The following is a 19,928-nucleotide window of genomic DNA, read 5'->3' on the forward strand; positions in this document are numbered from 1 at the left end:
TTAAATGAGTCAATTCATTTATTATTTTCACTTCGCAAAACTTCGATTAGAGACGGGACAGAGGTCACCGTGCCGTTACTCGAACCGCGATGTTTTGTTGTTGTTTAAGTTGTTTTACCAAGTTATTGAGGCTTACATTTCTAAAGTGGAGTCCTTTCTGAGGGAAAATATATTGTAATAAGTTAATTAATGTTGATAGTTTTGCGTTTTAATTTTACCTAAATTAACATAGTTTATACTGTGCTTCGTTAACCACCGCTTAATTACGATATTATGCGTGAGATTATTAATTAGATTTTGTATAAGGTCCGGTGTAAGATATCTGTAAATAAGACATTTAGCACATTTGAAGTTATTTGTTTCAAATGTTGGTAGTTTTTAAGTTATATAATTAGAATTAATGATATTGACACGTACACAATAGTGTATACAGTTATACAATATAGACACCAATATTAACATAAACTATACACAAATATACTCATTCGTATATTCACATTAACGTATTACAAGAACATAAATATAATTACTTACACTTTATAATAAATACAAATATTTGTATTTGCTCAAACACGTTCATATATCCTAATTTACACGAATAGATTATTTACATTGTAAAACACAAATATACCCTGATATATATAGACACTAAATTACACACGCAGCTGTTTACACACAGACACAACTACATACACACATCACACACACACAGACACATCACATCACACACACATCACACACACACATCACTCAGACACACATCACTCAGACACACATCACACAGCCACACACACAGCACACACAGACACACACACATCACACACACACATCTACACACACAGCACACACACAGACACACATCAGACACACACACATCACACACAAATCTACACACACACAGCACACACACACATCACACACAGACACATCACACACACATCACACACACATCACACACACACATCACACACATCACACACACACATCACACACACGCATCACACACACATCACACACACACATCACACACACACTCATCGGCCGTGACGTCACGACTGCTCGTGCCAGGCTAGGTGCACCTGGACACGCCACACACACACAGCTCGAGGTGCACATTCCACACTAACTCGAGAGCCCGAACGTTGCACGGACGTTGCACGAACGTTCGCAGCGACCTCCGTGGTGGTGTTATTAATGTGCCAGAGTCAACAAATTGAACCCTTGCTGCAAACGTAATATTAGTTTTACAAATAGAAAGTAATCGCTTCTGACTGCGAGAAACGGAATGTCACGTGAGTACCAATTTGCATCTCATTAACCAATTTGCATCTCATTAGCGTTGGTTAATAAAAACTAAAATCTTGCATATTTGGAATGTTACCGATTTTAGTCGGGATTTTTTTCCGGTTACTGCTATTTTTTACATTTTTACATTTGACATGAAGCTAACACCAGGCAAAGGTCTGGTAAATAAAGCGTACAATTGTTCACGCGATGTGTCTCGTGTCGTAGTAGTCGCTTACAAAATAAAACAAATCGGTTTTGAACATGACCGGTTTAACCGGTTAAAAAATAATTGGTTACCGGTTTTCGAGAGTTTATTTATATATTTGTTTTTCCTGCTCCAAACATTGAACAAATGGTGGTGGTGATGGTGGTGATGATGATGATGGTGGTGATGATGGTGGTGATGATGACGATGATGGTGGTGATGACGATGATGGTGGTGATGATGATGATGTTGGTGATGATGATAATGGTGGTGATGATGATGATGGTGATGATGATGATGGTGGTGGTGATGATGGTGGTGGTGATGGTGGTGATGATGATGATGGTGGTGATGACGATGATAAAGGTGGTGATGACGATGATGATGGTGGTGATGATGATGGTGGTGGTGGTGATGATGGTGATGATGATGATGGTGGTGGTGATGATGATGATGGTGGTGATGATGGTGGTGATGATGATGGTGGTGATGATGGTGGTGGTGGTGGTGATGATGGTGGTGGTGGTGGTGATGATGGTGGTGATGATGGTGGTGATGATGGTGATGATGATGGTGGTGATGGTGTTGGTGTTGATGATGATGATGGTGGTGATGATGATGGTGGTGATGATGATGATGATGGTGGTGATGGTGGTGGTGATGATGATGATGGTGGTGATGATGATGGTGGTGATGATGATGATGGTGGTGGTGGTGATGATGGTGGTGATGATGATGGTGGTGATGATGATGGTGGTGATGGTGGTGGTGATGATGGTGGTGTTGATGATGGTGGTGATGATGGTGGTAATGGGGAGCGGTGGCGCATTGGTTAGCGCTACGCTGCGCTACGAATCCGGCTCTGACCCCAATTCGATTCCCGCTCACGGCCAACGCCGCCAGTGACGATTATCTGAATCGGTCCTGGGCCTCCCCTAGGTCGACTCAGCCTCAAATGAGTACCTGGTGCGGTGTGTAGTAAACATCACCACCTCAGTGGAGCTTTGCCTGCTCAGATACAAAATCATAATTTAGGGGCCGTCCATAAATGACGTCACGCACCTAGGGGGGGGGGTCAGACATTTGTGACGATGTGTGACGATGTGTGACGAGGGGGGGGGGGAGAAATATGACGTCACATAAAATTTCGCAACTTTAAATGAATAAAGACAACACGTTCTACTTAATTAAATAAACTTTTTAATAAATGTTTTCTCCTACAACATCAGAGTGCAGCGCCACATTAAATACGCACTACAATGACAATAGTTTAAAGCGATTTGAAGCATGTTTTATTTGGGGGTGGGCAGAGCTTTGTGACGTCATTTGAGGGGGGTCTGACTTTTTGTGACGCTGTGTGACGAGGTGGGGGAGGGGTCAAAAATCCTCCAAAATCGCGTGACGTCATTTATGGACGGCCCCTTAGTTTTGTATATTTTCAAGTGATTCGTTTCCTTTCCCTTTACTTTGCACTCGTATCACGTGCTCGTTGTTGTTGTCACATTCTGACCCGTGACCCCTACTGGACAGCTCTGAGTAAAGCGCTTCATAGCTCATCGGATTCCTCCTCCTGCAGCCTAAATACAAATTCCTGATTCTCTGTCTGTGCTGCGGCGTTGAACCCTCACGTGTCCCCCCCCCCCCCCGTGCAGGGATGCTGCCGCGAGGCCTCGCACTGCTGATGACGCTGCTGTTGGGCGAAGCCGGCGCCCAGCAGCAGCAGCAGCTTGAGTCGTGCCGCCCTGGCACGGAGCCCAACTCCCTGCAGTGCTTCACCTTCCCTGCCGGTGGGGAACCCCCCCACGATCACGCCCCCCCCCCCCCCCAAAGAAACCAGAGGCCACCGATCAAAGAATCTCAGCGTTTCAATGGCCCCCTGGGAGTCTCACTGAACCCTCGGCGTGTCGGTGAACCTCGAGTGATCTGACGTCCACCCCCCACCACCCTCCCTCTACCCCTCACCCCCCACCACCCCCCCTCTACCCCACCACCCCCCACCACCCCCCACCACCCCTCTACCCCCCTCTACCCCCCCTCTACCCCTCACCCCCCACCACCCCCCACCACCCCCCTCTACCCCTCACTCCCCTCCACCCCCCCACCCCCCTCTACCCCTCACCACCCCCCCCCTACCCCTCACCACCCCCCTCTACCCCTCACCACCCCCCACCACCCCCCTCTACCCCCGCAGTGGTGCCAGGGGGGGTGCTCCACCTGGTGGTGTTTGGCCCGTCGCTGCCTCCGCTGGGCACGGAGACGTTCCGCGTGGCTGCCTTGTCGCTGCTGCAGCGCCTCGACCTCTCCTTCAACAACATCTCGTGGGCGCCGCCAGACTCGTTTGCGCCGCTACACGCGCTGCTCAGCCTCGAGGTGGTGCAGCGCGGGTGGGGGTTGTCGTCGCCTCCACCGCTATTAGCCTTGCCATCACCACCAGCCTCACCACCACCACCAACCTCACCACCACCACCACCACCAACCTCACCACCTACACCACCATTCTTGCCACTACCTCCACCACTACTCTCACCACCACCACTACCCTCTCCACCACCTCCACCACTATCCTCACCACCACCTCCACCAACACCCTCACTACCACCTCCACCACTATCATCACCACCACCACCACTACCCTCACCACCACCTCCGCCACTGCCCTCACGACCACCTCCATCACCACCACCATCACCACCATCATCACCATCCTCATCATTTCCACCACCATCCTCACCACCATTCTCGCCACCACCTCCACCACTATCACTATCACCACCATCACCACCTCTACCATCACCACCATCCCCATCACTTCCAGTACCATTCTCACCACTATCACCTCCACCACTATCACCACCATCACCACCACCATCCTCACCATCACCACCGGCATCATCAACACCTCCACGACCACCTTCACCACCTCCATCACCACCACCATCCTCACCATCCTCACCACCGGCATCAACACCTCCACCACCTCCACCACCTCTACCACCGCCACCACCATCCTCACTCTCTCCTCTCTCCTGTGGCGCGTGCAGCTCAACAACAACCGTCTGACGGCGCTCCCGGCCGGCGCCTTCTCCAACCTGAGCGCCCTGCGAGTGCTCGACATCTCCAGCAACCTGGTGGAGCGCATCGCCCCGGGCGCCTTCAGCGGCCTCGTCAGCCTGCGCCTCCTCAACCTCTCCCGCAACGCCCTCGCCGCCCTCGCCAGCCTCGCCCGCCCCGCCGGCGTGCTCCTGGCAGCCGGCGCTGGCGCTGGTGGTGGTGGAAGAGATGCCGTGACGGCGGCGGCGGCGGCATTGGGCACGACACCAGGACCAGAGGCAACGACGATTGGACCGTTCACTGGTGAGGTCGTGGTGGTCGTGGTGGTGGTGGAGGTGGTGGTGAAGGTGGAGGTGGTCCATGGATGTGGTGCTGATGGAGGTGGTTTGTGTTGATGGTGGAGGTAGTGTTGATGGTGGAGGTGGTGCTGATGGTGGAGGTGGTGCTGATGGCGGAGGTGGTGCTGATGGTGGTGGTTGGTGCTTATGGAGGTGGTGGTGCTGATGGTGAAAGTGGTGCTGATGGTGGAGATGGTGCTGATTGTGGAGGTGGTGTTGATGGTGGAGGTGCTGACGGTCTTTGTATCCATCTCTGTATTTCTGTGTATCTCTCCACGCTTGCCCCACCCTGGCCCACCTGTGCTGCCCCACCTGCCCTGCCCCACCTCCCCCACCCTGCCCACCCCGGGCCCTGCCCCTCCCGCCCCTCCCCAGGCCTGAGCGTGCGCTCCCACCTGGACCTGTCCCACAACCGCCTCTCTCAGCTGGGGCCCGGCGCTGACTGGGGCCTGGCTGGGCCCGGCTCCGTGAGGCTCCACGGGAACCCCTGGGACTGCTCCTGTCGCCTGCAGGAGTTTGTGCTGTGGCTCAAGAACTCGTCGTCGTCGTCCACGTCACCGTCGTCGACGCAGGATGGTAATGCGGGCACAGCGAGTCCTTGTTTAGCGCGCTGGCGGTGTGTCGCGGCAAGCGGAAAAGCGCAAAGCGAACAAAAATGCCCCATAAACGATGTCGTAGCGATAAAGTTTGGTGAGATTACGATGCGCTACCACTACTACCACTTCGCTCACCACGCAGTGAGATGGCGGGACTAATAATGCCTTGCTGTATCCTTCCGCGTACTGTATCACTGTACCGCTCGGCTGCGCAGCTCAAGAAAGTAGTTTGTCCGTCGACCGCTCAAAAACCGCGTTATAACAGAATTCACGTTCTGCGTTATAACATAATTCACGTTCTGCGTTGTAACAGAGTGCACGTTCTTGCTTGCATTAAATGAACACCTGGCGCGATATGTGGCACAGCGCCGGCCTTCGTAGGCGCTTCAGCTCGCTGACAGCACCTGCCCCGACAGTCTGTGACAGGTGGGGGGGGGGGGGGGGTTTGTGTCTCTCTGTAGTTGAAGCTGCCAGGCGCAATGGAGGAAACTCAAGCGAGGAGATGGGGCCCATCATCACCGATGCCCTGCAACTTCTGTGCAACCTGCCTGCTGACCTGCGGTACCCCCACAGAACCACACGTAGACAAAGATCGAGGTTTTGTTGACCTAGGGGAGGCCCAGGACTGGTTCAGATAATCGTCACTGGTGTTGGCCGTGAGCGGGAATGGAACTCGGGTCGCCAGGTTCATAGCGCAGTGCTACCCACACACAACCGCCATTTGCCACTAAGTGGCGGTGACGTCACCACGACGCTTGTGCCAGGCTAGGTGCACCTTGAGGCCACGTGAAGTGTCGAATGCCTGCTGGCAGGAGGTCACGGGGCAGACCCAGGTGCCATGGGTCGACTGACTGAGATGACTGAGACGACTGGCTGATGCACCACCTGTGCCTCCTACTCTACCAACTTGCTGTGCTTTAGCCACCCGGCGCTCCGCTCGTCGTTGTGAGCCACACACGCACACACACACGTACACACGTACACAAAAAGATAAAGGTCCCCCATGTAGCCTCTAACGGGCTGTCGGGGCAAGTGCCGTTAGTCGCGAGTAGCAGCAGTAGCAGCGGCGCCTGTGAAGGCCGAGGTGCTGTGGCCAGCGCCCACCAGGCCCGGCCGCCATTGTCTCCCAAGTGCTGATGTTTTAAGTGATTTGCTTCCCTTTCCTATCAGCTTTGTATCCTTTCTTGTTGTTGTTGTTGTTACTTTCTGAGCCCGGCTGGGGGCCCCCCAACTGACTGGAACATTTGTGAGAGAATTAAAATAATGATCAGTTTAACACGGAGGCTTTCGCGACCAATATTATTCATAATAAAGGTTTCTGGGTTAGATCGCGTTATTTATAAATGTGTCGTAACCCTCCACCACCCGACACGGCCAATCAGTAAAAAATGTGTCACGTTGACAAAAGACAAAATAGTTCACTGCTTTAGCCCACCGGTGTGTTGAAGACTGAATCCACAATTCGCCAGAATTCTGGCGAATTGCCCGATGATGCTGGATGTAATCACCAGCGAAACGTCGTACTCACAAATTGTAAATGCTGTGGTTTCACTCTTCAATATACACTACACTATACACTACACTATACACCACACTATACACTACACTACTATACACTACATCACTAATCTAGATAGAAAACTCGCATCTTTAGAACTGCTTCTTGTTGTTGTTGTTGCGTTTAGTCTGTTGTCCTCCCCCTACACCTCCAATGAGCGCGGTTGGCCACGTACGGCGGTGCGAACGGAGTTCAACGTGCGAGTACACACCACGTTGACCCCTCAGGTTGACCCCGGTGGTGAACGTGACCTCTCACCCTGTGCAGGTTGACCCCGGTGGTGACGTGACCTCTCACCCTCTGCAGGTTGACCCCGGTGGTGAACGTGACGGACTTCCGCTGCCCTGACGAGTCGGCGTCCGTCCCCTCCGAGGCGGCGAGGCTTCCTGCCGACACTCTCTGGGTGCTCGTCGGGACGCTGCTCGGCATTCTGGGTAAGGGCAGGTTCAGCGACCGTCGTCGTCATCATCGTCGTCGTCACGTCGTCGTTGTCGTCATCATCATTGTCATCATTGTCGTCGTCGTCGTCGTCATCGTCGTCATCATCATTGTCATCATCATTGTCATCATTATCGTCGTCATCGTCGTCATCATCATTGTCATCATCGTCATCATTATCGTCATCATCGTCATTATCGTCATCATCGTCATCATTATCGTCACATCGTCGTGATTGTCATCGTCGTCGTCGTCGTCGTCATCATTATCATCATTGTCGTTATCATCGTCATCATCGTCGTCATCGTCGTCATTATCGTCATCATCGTCGTCATTATCGTCATCATCGTCATCATCGTCCATCATCATCGTCATCATCATCATCGTCCATCATGATCGCTCCGTCTTCTGGCTGGGGAAGGCGACGATTGAACACCGATCGACTGGGCATCTGTGTGAAAAGAGCTTCATATCTCGTTTGATTCCTCCAGTAAAAATACATGTTCTGATTCCTGCTGTGTGGTCCATAGCCTAGGGGCATCCCCAGTGGCAGCTTGCCCTGCACATCAGTCTGCTACCAGTAGGAGGGGGGGGGTGATGTTGGTGCTGCTGCTGTGTGGTCTGTAGCTTCGGGGAATGTTGCGGGATTTCCTTAACAGCGCCCACTGCGAGTGGAAATCTGTCTGTGCGTAGTGGTGGTTGATGGTGGTGGTGGAGGTGACGATTACGGTTTGATAGGCACACACACACACACTCTCTCTCTCCGTGTCTCGCTGGCGCGGTTCACAATGGCCGTGTGCAGAGCCGAGTGCGTTTGCTTTGAGGGGGAGGAACGCGTGACCCCAAGGGGCCTTTGAGAGGCACACGTCCATGACTTGCCTTAGACTCGCAAAGGCAAAGATCCCCCAGGTAGCATCTGCGGACTGTTGGGGCAAGTGCTGTTAGCGAGCAGCAGCACCTGTGAAGACCGGCACTGTGGCACACGAGGGGGTGGGTGCCCGGCCGCCTTTGTCTCCCCAGTGGCGATATTTATGACACACACCGTTCCAGGTACTCATTTGAGGCTGAGTCGACCTAGGGGAGGCCCAGGACCGGTTCCGATAATCGCCACTGGTGTTGGTGGCCGTGAGCGGGAATCGAACCCGGGTCGTCGGGTTCGTGGCGCAGCGTAGCGCTAACCGCTGCTGCACTACCACACACACGGAGAGACAAACAAAAATCCCCCGTGTAGCCTTAACAGACTATAGGGGCAAGTGCTGTTAGCGAGCACCTATGAAGGCCGGAACGGTACACGAGGGGGTGGGTGGCCAGCACCACGCCCGACCGCCTTTGTCTCCCTAGTGGCAATGTTTACACACCGCACCAGGTACTCATTTGAGGCTGAGTCGACCTAGGGGAGGCCCTGGACCGGTTCCGATAATCGTCACTGGTGTTGGCCGTGAGCGGGAATCGAACCCGTGTTGCCGAGTTCATAGCGCAGCGTAGCGCTAACCGCTACGCCACCGCTCCTCACACGGAGAGACGCACACCCGCACACACGGAGAGACGCACACCCGCACACACGGAGAGACGCACACACACACGGAGAGACACACACACACGGAGAGACGCACACCCGCACACACGGAGAGACGCACACCCGCACACACGGAGAGACGCACACACACACACACACACGGAGAGAGGCACACACACACACGGAGAGACGCACACACACACACACACGGAGAGACGCACACACACACACACACGGAGAGACGCACACCCGCACACACGGAGAGACGCACACACACACACGGAGAGACGCACACCCGCACACACGGAGAGACGCACACACACACACACGGAGAGACGCACACACACACACACGGAGAGACGCACACCCGCACACACGGAGAGACGCACACACACACGGAGAGAGGCACACACACACACGGAGAGACGCACACACACACACACACGGAGAGACGCACACACACACACACACGGAGAGACGCACACACACACACACGGAGAGACGCACACACACACACACGGAGAGACGCACACACACACACACGGAGAGACGCACACACACACACACGGAGAGACGCACACACACACACACACGGAGAGACGCACACACACACACACACGGAGAGACGCACACACACACGGAGAGACGCACACCCGCACACACGGAGAGACGCACACCCGCACACACGGAGAGACGCACACACACACACACGGAGAGAGGCACACACACACACGGAGAGACGCACACACACACACACGGAGAGACGCACACACACACACACGGAGAGACGCACACCCGCACACACGGAGAGACGCACACACACACACGGAGAGACGCACACCCGCACACACGGAGAGACGCACACACACACACACGGAGAGACGCACACACACACACACGGAGAGACGCACACCCGCACACACGGAGAGACGCACACACACACACACACGGAGAGAGGCACACACACACACGGAGAGACGCACACACACACACGGAGAGACGCACACACACACACACGGAGAGACGCACACACACACGGAGAGACGCACACACACACACACGGAGAGACGCACACACACACACACGGAGAGACGCACACACACACGGAGAGACGCACACACACACACACACGGAGAGACGCACACACACACACACGGAGAGACGCACACACACACACACGGAGAGACGCACACACACACACACGGAGAGACGCACACCCGCACACACGGAGAGACGCACACCCGCACACACGGAGAGACGCACACACACACACACGGAGAGACGCACACACACACACACGGAGAGACGCACACACACACACACGGAGAGAAGCACACCCGCACACACGGAGAGACGCACACACACACACACGGAGAGACGCACACACAAGCGCGTGAATACACAGATGCACGCGCACAATGTTAGGGCCAAGTGCTCTCCCGTGCGGCTAACAGCTGTGACGAGGTGCAGTGGCTCGTACAGAGAGCCAGAGAGAGACCCCCACTCTCCACGGGGCTCTGGAGAGGCAATTGTTGTCTTAGGCAGCCGCTAAATGGCCCACAGGGAACGCTTCAAGCCGGCCTCTTCAAGGCAGCGCTCGGTTACTCAGAAGTTCAAGCAAATGGAAAGATATTTTTTCTTCCGTAATTGTGATGAGTAGTATCAGCGATGAATAATGAGAACAACACCGTTGATGATCTTTCGATTTAAAGTTTCTTTCGTGACTGCAGGGATTCATCTTCTTGGTTCTTTCGGTAAAGTCACGTAGAAGGGAAATAATAAAAAAAAACATAATAAAATAATTCTCACGACGTTTCGGCCACAACGCAAGCAGCCGTCCTCAGGTGGAGAGCAGGTCTGTCGACAAGACAGAGACTCTGTCTTGTCGACAGACCTGCTCTCCACCTGATTATTATTTTATTATTTCCATTCTACGTGACTTTACCGAAAGAACCAAGAAGACCGTTGATGATCGTCATCGTCGTCGTCGTCAACCCATTCAAATCGGGTGCCGTGGTGGCTGAGATGTAGCCTCCCTCACCTCGTGTGCAGGAGGTCGTGGGTTCAATCCCGACCCTGGAGTTTGCGTGCCTCTCTACCCGTGTTTGCGTGGTTTTTTCTCCCGGTCCTCCGGTTTTTCCCTCCACATTTAGAATCAATGTCACGCTTCTAAATGGTTTGGCTGCTGCTATAAATTTACACATGATCATGATGATGATGAAAAGCCACTTTGTTGAGCTATCAAAATACATAGAGACCCATAGAGATACATAGAGACCCATAGAGATACATAGAGGCCCATAGAAACAGTGTGAAACGTGGGCTGAGATTTGCCCAACCCCTGCCTAGCTGGCTCCACAAACGAAATGAATGATTCATTTAAACGGGTGAAAACATCTCCATATGTAGAGGACTGTCAGAGCTTGGGCAGTCATTGGTAGCGTGCTGCGACTCTTATCACAACCACCGCCATCAGTCGTTAACACAACGGCTAATGACCCTTGGCTTCCTGACCTTTCCCTGACCTCTGCCCAATCGTGTTTGGTGTTTGTTGTTGCTGTAACGTTCTGACCCTGTGCCCCAAATGAACATCTGCAATAAAAACATCTTTATAGCTCATCAAATTCTGATTCTGACTCCACCCCCCTCCCGCCCAGCCCTGCTGCTGCTGCTCCTGCTGCTGCTCCTGCTGCTGTGGAGGAGCAAGCGGGAGTCCAAGGCGGTCGAGCCGGGACTGGATGAGGCGGAGCGTGGAGGGGGAGCCGGAGGCGTCGCTCCGCACTCCGCGCTCCGTGCGGCGGCGACGCGGTCCACCCCGGCCTTTTCGTCCGCTGGCGCCGCCGCCGACGACGACGACGCAAGTAGGTACAGAAGATTGCCGCGGTCCCTTGATTTCGATCCCGAACTTCCATAGGAATCGTCACCAGTCCCTAACCTTCACCTCGTATTTTGACAGGCCATGCGTACCATTGGAACCTCCTTTGCCAGTAGCAAAATATGATAATTGTTTTTTTGACCCTTTTATCGGGCAACAAAACTGACACCTTTTTTTACAAGGAGTCATGTTTGCATTGACCACAATACCTGCGGTCGGAATGCAAAACGTGTATAAACTTAATACAAATATCTTTATACTATAAAGATATTATACTATAAAGATATTTAGGCTCGCTGGTCTCGTCATGAAACTGCAATGAAAAAGCACCAGGGGAGGCAGCTATCACATCTGCCTCAGAGGGGGACGTGTCTAACACTCCTCTTACTCAGTGAGGACACGCCCCCTCCGTGAGGACACGCCCCCCTCAGTGAGGACACGCCCCCCTCAGTGAGGACACGCCCCCCTCGGTGTGTGAATCTGGCTCTGACACTAGCCAGTGCATCCCCAGCCATTGACCTCACCGCACGTCACTGGTAACGGGCTATGCCTAACTGCTGTACGTGTTGTAACGGGCTATGCCTATCTGCTGTACGTATTGTAACAGGCTATGCCTATCTGCTGTACGTATTATAACATGTTATTCCTATCTGCCGTACGTATTGGAACGGGCTATGCCTATCTGATGTATGTATTGTAACGGCTATTCCTATCTGCTGTACGTATTGTAACATGCTATTCCTATCTGCCGTACTAATTGGAACGGGCGATGCCTATCTGATGTACGTATTGTAACGGGCTGTTGCAGGTGCCCCAAATGTCTCGTCTGAGAGCAGAGGGAGGCTGGGGTCGATGCCGCCGCTCACCCCAATTGAGGTGCCGCTCACCGCCGTCGCTCACCCCATGCTGCTCACTGCTGGCGCTCACCCCGTGCCGCCCACGGGGTCCAGCGGCGCCCGCGGGCTCCCGCCGCCGCGCCGCAAGAACTCATCAGCAGCCTCAGCCGCGATCTCCACCACCAACATCTCCACCACCAACACCACAGGCAGCAGCAGCAGCAGCGCCAGGCCCGGGAACGGCGGCGGCAAAACCAGCGGCGGCGGCAAGAGCCCCACGACCGGTCCGTTGTCCGACACCAGAACCCCTCCTCCTCCTCACCGCTCACCGGGCAGAACGGCCACGGGGGGTTCCGATTCCCGCGGCCCTCAGAAGACTAAGAAGAAGGACCCCGCAGTGTCCGTCTCCTCCTCCGCCATAACCGCCGGAGAGTCGGCGGTCCCTGGCGGCGCGGGAGAGAAGTTGGCCGGCGAGCGGGAGCCGCCCGAACGAGGAGGAGGAGAAGGGGGGGGTGACGTCGCGAAGACGAGACGCGGAGGAGCTGGGGTGGCGGGGGACGGGGGATGGAGGAGACAACGGTCCCGATGGGGCCGCTGCCACCGCCGCTGCCGCCGCCGCCACCACCGCTGCCGCTGCCACCGCCGCTGCCACCGCCGCCGCTGCCACCGCCGCTGCCACTGCCGCTGCCACCGCCAACGGGCGGCGATCGGAGCGGGGAGAAGGGCGGTCACTCAACGCTCCGGGCGCGAGGGGGGACTTGGAGGGTGGCCGGCGGAGGTCTCCCCGCGGGTTGCCGGGCCGTGACGACGGAGGCCGAGGGGACCGGAGGAACCCGGAGAGGGGTGGCGGTGGTGGTGGCGGTGGTAGCGGAAGTGATATTGGTGGTAGTGGAGGTGGTGGTGCTCGTAGTGGTGACGATGGTAGCGGTGGTGGAGGTGTTGGCAGTGATGGTAGCGGTGGTCGTGGTGGTGGAGGAGATGGTGGCAGTGACGGCGGTGGTAGCGGTGGTCGTGATGGTGGAGGAGATGGTGGCAGTGGTGACGGCGGTCATGACAGTGGTAGCGGTGGTGGAGAAGTTGGTGGCAGCAGTGGTGGCCGTGGTGGTAGCGATGACGGTGGTGGTAACAACAAGGATGACACCGTGGCTAAAGGTGTCCACAAAAGCTGGAGAAAGGCCGACGAAGGATTGCACGACACGGCCGGCCGTGCGACGGCCTTGGCAGCCGCAACGTCCGGTGGAGATCGGAGGGAAGGGGCGGCCGGGACCTGCGGCTCCGCAGCAGACGGCGGCCCAAGTCACGAATCCGCGATGGCCGGTGGCGATCACCCCAGCGATGGCGGCGCCATGATGAGGTCGCAGAGCAAAGGTCATGGATCTGACCTCGGACATGAGAAGGGTGCGGAAGGCGGGAGGGGTTCAGAGGTCGGAGGTCGTGAGCAGCAGGTGGGTGTTACGACAACGAGAGGCTCAACCGATGAGGGTAAGGGTTTGAGGGCGATGGCATCTGGCGGCGTTGGAGAGGCAGCGGAGGTCGCGGGGTCGCAGGCAGGCATGGACTTGAAGGCGAATCGCTCGGCAGTTGTTGAGCCGGGTCACGGGAGGGCAGGGGTCAAAGGTGAAGCACTTTCGGCCAATCAGGACAGAATTCCCATGGATGGTCGTCATTTGGAAGTCGAAGGTGGGGGCGGCGGTTCAGAGGTTAAACGCAGGGGTCGGAGTTCATCTCAACGTGGAAGAGCTCATGACGAACGACAAGGTCGCAGTTCAGACCATACCAACAGAGAACAGGGTCTGAATCCGAGCGGCAAGGTTCAGAGTTCAGAGCGCAACAGAGATAGTGAAAATGCAGCAGTCAGCTACGAAGGTAACGGCTCTGAGCCTGACCCGAAAGGTCAGAGTTTACATATAGGTCACAAGGGCGATGGCGTTGAACTCAGCGCTAGAGGTCAGAAGTCAAACCGAAGCGGTGCAGCTCAAGGTTCAGAGGGTAGACGCAAAAGTCAGAGTCCGAAGCATGAACGCAAAGGTCAAAGATCAGAAAGGGGTGATGGAGATCATAGTCCAGAATCAAACGCCAAAGTTAAGAGTTCAGACGATAAGCATGGAGGTTTGGGGTCAGACCTAAGCCCGGCGCCACAGAGCTTAGAGCGCGACGCGAAGAGCCGCGGTCAGAACCCAGGCTCCGACGGCCAGAATCAAGCTCACGAGACAGAGACGCAAAGCTTACAGCGAAGCCAAGTGTCGGGAGAATCGTCTCAAGATGTTTTAGGCCAGAGCATACATTATGGGCAAGACAGCACCTCCGAACACAGGTCACCAGACAGGCAGAGGCAAACAGACGGGCAGAGGCCTGTAGACAGACAAAGGCCTACAGACAGACACAGGCCTGCAGATGGACAGAGACCTATAGATGGGCAGAGGCCTGCAGATGGGCAGAGGCCTGCAGACGTACAAAGGCCTGCAGATGGGCAGAGGCCTGTAGATGCACAGAGGCCTACAGTTGGACAGAGGCCTGGAGATGGGCAAAATCCTATCGAGGGTCACAGGCCTACAGATGGACACAGGCCTCCAGACGGGAAGCAGCATGCAGATGGGCAGAGGCCACCAGATGGGCAGAGGCCACAAGACGGGCAGAGGCCTGCAGACAGGCCCAGGCTTGCAGATGGGCAAAGGCCTGCAGACGGACGTTCAGGGAAAGGCCACGGAAAGCGTGGCCGACACGAGTGGCAGTCGGAGACTGGCCAGTCAAACCGCGGGACCGAAATCCACGATGAAAACCAAACCTCCAAAGGCCAAAGTTCACCTCCTGATCTGCAATCTCAACCCAAGCGCAAAGGTCAAACTTCTAAAAAGGCTGATGAGGAACCGAGTTTGATAAACGGAGTTGGTCGGGATCGGAATCTGGAAGCGGAAGGCCGGCGGACGGACGATGAAGGTCGAGATTCGGAGCCCAAGGGCAGAGACCGACATTTGAAGAGGAGCGTCGGCAATCGGAGAGAAAAGCCGAGCGATGGTTCGACGGGACGGAGCCCCGGGCCTCGTGATACCGGGGAAGTTCATCGGGAGGCCCCGGGGGGCGTTGAGCCGTCGCGGCCGCAAGGGGGCGTCCACGCGACGAGCGATGGCTTCTCCAGGCTCCCCGAGCGACGTTCCGATCGACGGGTAGAGGCAGAGGAGAGCCGCGCGAGGGACGATCACGGCGGCGCCAAGAAGCGGAAGAAGAGCAGGAGAAGGCTGAAGGGAGAAGGCGAGGCCACGGAGAAAGGAGGCTTTGCCGACGGTCGCCAGCTGGCGGTGGTGGGTTTTGAGGGCGACCGAGAGGGCATCGTCGGTGGCGGCGTCACATGGACGATGCCAGGCGACGGCGCCGCGAAGCGCGGTCACCTCGACTCTGACGTCGAAGAATTCTCCAGGCGCCAGCAGATGCGCAGAGGCCTGCAGACGGATGCGGGCCTCCGGTTTGCCGGTTTAACCCACAAGGATGGCCGCGGTGAGGAGGACAACGAAGATGATGACACGTCCAGGAGCGGGACGGCCGCCCTCCCCGGCGGCGAGGGCGCTCATCGGTCCTACCGGAGGGTCCCGCCACAGCTCCCGAACGGCTTAGAGGTCTATCACCACCACCACCAGCAGCACCACCAGCAGCACCACCAGCATCACAACCACCAGCAGCAGCAGCAGTCTTCCAGCAACAACAGCAGCAGCCTCCAGTCCCGGCGCCGTCTGGTACGCTGCTCGCCCTACAGCGCTCCGCCTTTCAAGATGCGGGCGCGGGGAGCCGGAGGAGGAGGAGCGGCGACGGCGGCGGCGGGTACCCGGCGCTCGGGCAGCGCGTGGCCGCGGGCACGGCGACCCGGCACCGACGAGAGGAGGGCGCCCAGGAGGGCCGCCCGCGCGCTGCCCGACTCGCTCGCGGCCGCCCTCGCCGAATGGAGGGGCCGCTCGCCGTACGCAGCGCCCGTCGTGCCGGGCCGGAGAGCGCGAGGGGTGCCGGCTCGCGGCCGGAAGGCGGGGGTCAAGGAGGCGGGGGTCAAGGAGGCGGGGGTCAAGGAGGCGGGGGTCAAGGAGGCGGGGGTCAAGGAGGCGGCGGCGGCTGAGTTGAAGGAGGGCCTGGCCGGAGGGGCTGCCGACGGAGGAGGAGGTGTAGGTGAAGCAATAGCTCCATCTCATCAAAAAGGACTTGGAGCTGCTTGAGATGGAGGAGGTCTAGGTGGAGAATTGAGGTCCTCATGAGTTGCTTGAGATGGAGGAGGCCTGGGTGGTACAGGAGTGAAGTCGTGCAGATGCAGTGTGGAAGGTCTGAAGGTGGAGCGGCCACAGAAGATGGGAGATGGGAGATGAGTTGCGGGGTGGATGGCGGAGGCCCAGGAGGAGATGGATGAGGAGATGGGGTCGGAATGTCGGGCACGAGAAGTGGAAATATGTTACAGAAGTCCCACCATCTTTAGGATCTCCATGGACCCGCCACTGCCTTGTCTCACTCCATTCCCCTCCACGCACTCTCCTACCTCTCCCCTCTCATCTCACTCCACTCCCCTCCCCTCTCATCTCACTCCACACTCCCCTCCACACACTCTCCTGCCTCTCCCCTCTCATCTCACTCCACTCCCCTCCGCAAACTCTCCTACCTCTCCCCTCCCATCTCACTCCACTCCCCTCCACGCACTCCCCTACCTCTCCCCTCTCACCTCACTCTACTCTCCTCCACGCACTCTCCTACCTCTCCCCTCCCATCTCACTCCACTCCCCTCCACGCACTCTCCTACCTCTCCCCTCTCATCTCACTCCCCTCCCCTCCACACACTCTCCTACCTCTCCCCTCTCATCTCACCCTACTCCCCTCCACGCACTCTCCTACCTCTCCCCTCTCATCTCACTCCACTCCCCTCCACGCTCTCTCCTACCTCTCCCCTCTCATCTCACCCTACTCCCCTCCACGCTCTCTCCTACCTCTCCCTCTCATCTCACTCCACTCCCCGACGTCCCCCCTCTCAGCAGGGAAACAGCAGCAGCGGTGCCTTCATTGGTGATGATAATCACCCTACGATATAGGAACGATGGCACCCTTTACATTAACTTACGATTGAATGGGTGAGCGAATGTGTGAGCGAATGTGTGGTGCGGGTGAGTGAGTGGATGGGTGGTTGAGTGAATTAATTAGTGGGTAGGTAAGTGCATGGATGGCTGGCTGAGTGAGTAAATTAATGAGTGGGTAGGTGAGTGGATTAATGGGTGGTTGCGTTATTTTATGAGTGGGTAGGTGATTGAATGAGTGAGTGAGTGGATGGGTGGGTGAGCTAATTAATGAGTGTGAAGGTGAGTGAGTATATGGGTGGTTGAGTGAGTATATTAATGAGTGGATATGAGAGTGAATGAAGAGGTAGTTGAGTGAGTTAATTAATGAGTGGGTAGGTGAGTGAGTGGGTTGGTGGTTGAGTTAATTATTGAGTGGGTAGGTGAGTGGATGGATGGGTGGTTGAGTTAATGAGTGGGTAGCTGAGTGACTGATCAGGTGGGTGGGCGACTCCTTCCCAACGCGTCATCGCCGTGCGAGATTGAGGCGGTGAAACAACGCAACAGAGCCAGCAACCAACCCCATGCGCTGAAATCGGCTATTAAAATCAGTGGTTAAAATCGGCGATTAAAATCGGTGGTTAAAATTCGCTATAAAAATCGGCGATTAAAATCAGTGGTTAAAATCGGCGATTAAAATCACTGGTTAAAATCAGCGATTAAAATCGGTGGTTAAAATTCGCGATAAAAATGGGCGATTAAAATCAGTGGTTAAAATCGGCGATTAAAATCAGTGGTTAAAATCGGCGATTAAAATCAGTGGCTAAAATCGGCGATTAAAATCAGTGGTTAAAATCGGCGATTAAAATCGGTGGTTAAAATTCGCGATAAAAATCGGCGATTAAAATCAGTGGTTAAAATCGGCAATTAAAATCGGTGGTTAAAATTCGCGATAAAAATCGGCGATTAAAATCAGTGGTTAAAATCGGCGATTAAAATCAGTGGTTAAAATCGGCGATTAAAATCAGTGGTTAAAATCAGTGGTTAAGATCGGCGATTAAACTCAGTGGTTAAAATCGGCGTTTAAAATCAGTGGTTAAAATCGGCGATTAAAATCAGTGGTTAAAATCAGCGATTAAAATCAGTGGTTAAAATCGGCGATTAAAATCAGTGGTTAAGATCGGCGATTAAAATCAGTGGTTAAAATCGGCGATTAAAATCAGTGGTTAAAATCGGCGATTAAAATCAGTGGTTAAAATCAGCGATTAAAATCAGTGGTTAAAATCAGTGGTTAAGATCGGCGATTAAAATCAGTGGTTAAAATCGGTGATTAAAATCAGTGGTTAAAATCGGCGATTAAAATCAGTGGTTAAAATCAGCGATTAAAACCAGTGGTTAAGATCGGCGATTAAAACCAGTGGTTAAAATCAGCGGTTATAATCAGTGGTTAAAATCAGCGGTTATAATCAGTGGTTAAAATCAGCGATTAAAATCAGTGGTTAAAATCGGCGATTAAAACCAGTGGTTAAAATCGGCGGTCGTTCTCCACCTCGTCTGGCTACTTGTGATCCCCGTTGTTGAATTTTACTTCAACCGAGTGGCAACTCCCCCCCCCTCCCCCACGCCTTGCCTGACCCAACGTGGTTTCGAGGTCAAATGAACGTTAGGACCAATGAACGCCGATATCTTAACGGATGTGTCTCATTTCGCGAGGTAAAGACTCAAGCAGCTAAGCAACTGCGAACGATGCCAAAAAGCATTTGGACGAACGCCGCTGGCCGCGTGGCATCATTGGTTAGCGATTGCCGCCCCCTCTAGCAAACCAACATTGACAGTGAGCTTAGGAAGGTCGTTTATATCTTTCTGGGTTACCATTTGCACTTCGTTATGTTATATTGACTCGCCCGCGCACGACAGATACAATTCCACACATTTATAAATCACCTCGTGTACCTCCCTGGGGCATCGCCCACGTGTGCCCCCCAGGGGTGCCGTGCATACCACCCCCGGTTGAGAACGCACCGCGCTAAATCATCGCTACGACTGTATTCGTGTTATTGTTATTGAATACAGAGTGCTACTCGTACCGCAGCGTGTGTGTGTGTGTGTCGCGGCTGCCTCGGCACGGTACCTTGAGACGCGATCGTATAGACCACGCGCGTTGTGAGATCTACCACACTAACTCGTGACGGTAGAGATGACGGAGATGACGA

General features: G+C 54.8%; 1 protein-coding gene across 1 annotated transcript; it reads left to right on the forward strand.

The window, feature by feature from the left end:
• Positions 1-1,285: 1,285 nt before the first annotated feature.
• Positions 1,286-5,192, forward strand: LOC144952609 (uncharacterized). The gene is made up of 4 exons (XM_078883101.1): positions 1,286-1,292; positions 3,145-3,279; positions 3,684-3,876; positions 4,509-5,192. Exons 1-4 carry the CDS (start codon positions 1,286-1,288, stop codon positions 4,936-4,938), a joined length of 765 nt encoding a protein of 254 aa, XP_078739227.1. The 3' UTR covers positions 4,939-5,192.
• Positions 5,193-19,928: the final 14,736 nt, after the last annotated feature.

The sequence above is a fragment of the Lampetra fluviatilis genome, chromosome 68 (genome assembly GCF_964198595.1).
Source record: "Lampetra fluviatilis chromosome 68, kcLamFluv1.1, whole genome shotgun sequence".
Taxonomy (NCBI): domain Eukaryota; kingdom Metazoa; phylum Chordata; class Hyperoartia; order Petromyzontiformes; family Petromyzontidae; genus Lampetra; species Lampetra fluviatilis.

What these genes read in the sequence shown, in the direction of transcription:
- LOC144952609 (XM_078883101.1), top strand. An exon ending in GTGCTTCACCTTCCCTGCCG is followed by an intron (nt 3,280 to 3,683) that starts GTGGGGAACCCC and finishes CTACCCCCGCAG; the next exon opens with TGGTGCCAGGGGGGGTGCTC. An exon ending in CTCGAGGTGGTGCAGCGCGG is followed by an intron (nt 3,877 to 4,508) that starts GTGGGGGTTGTC and finishes CATCCTCACTCT; the next exon opens with CTCCTCTCTCCTGTGGCGCG.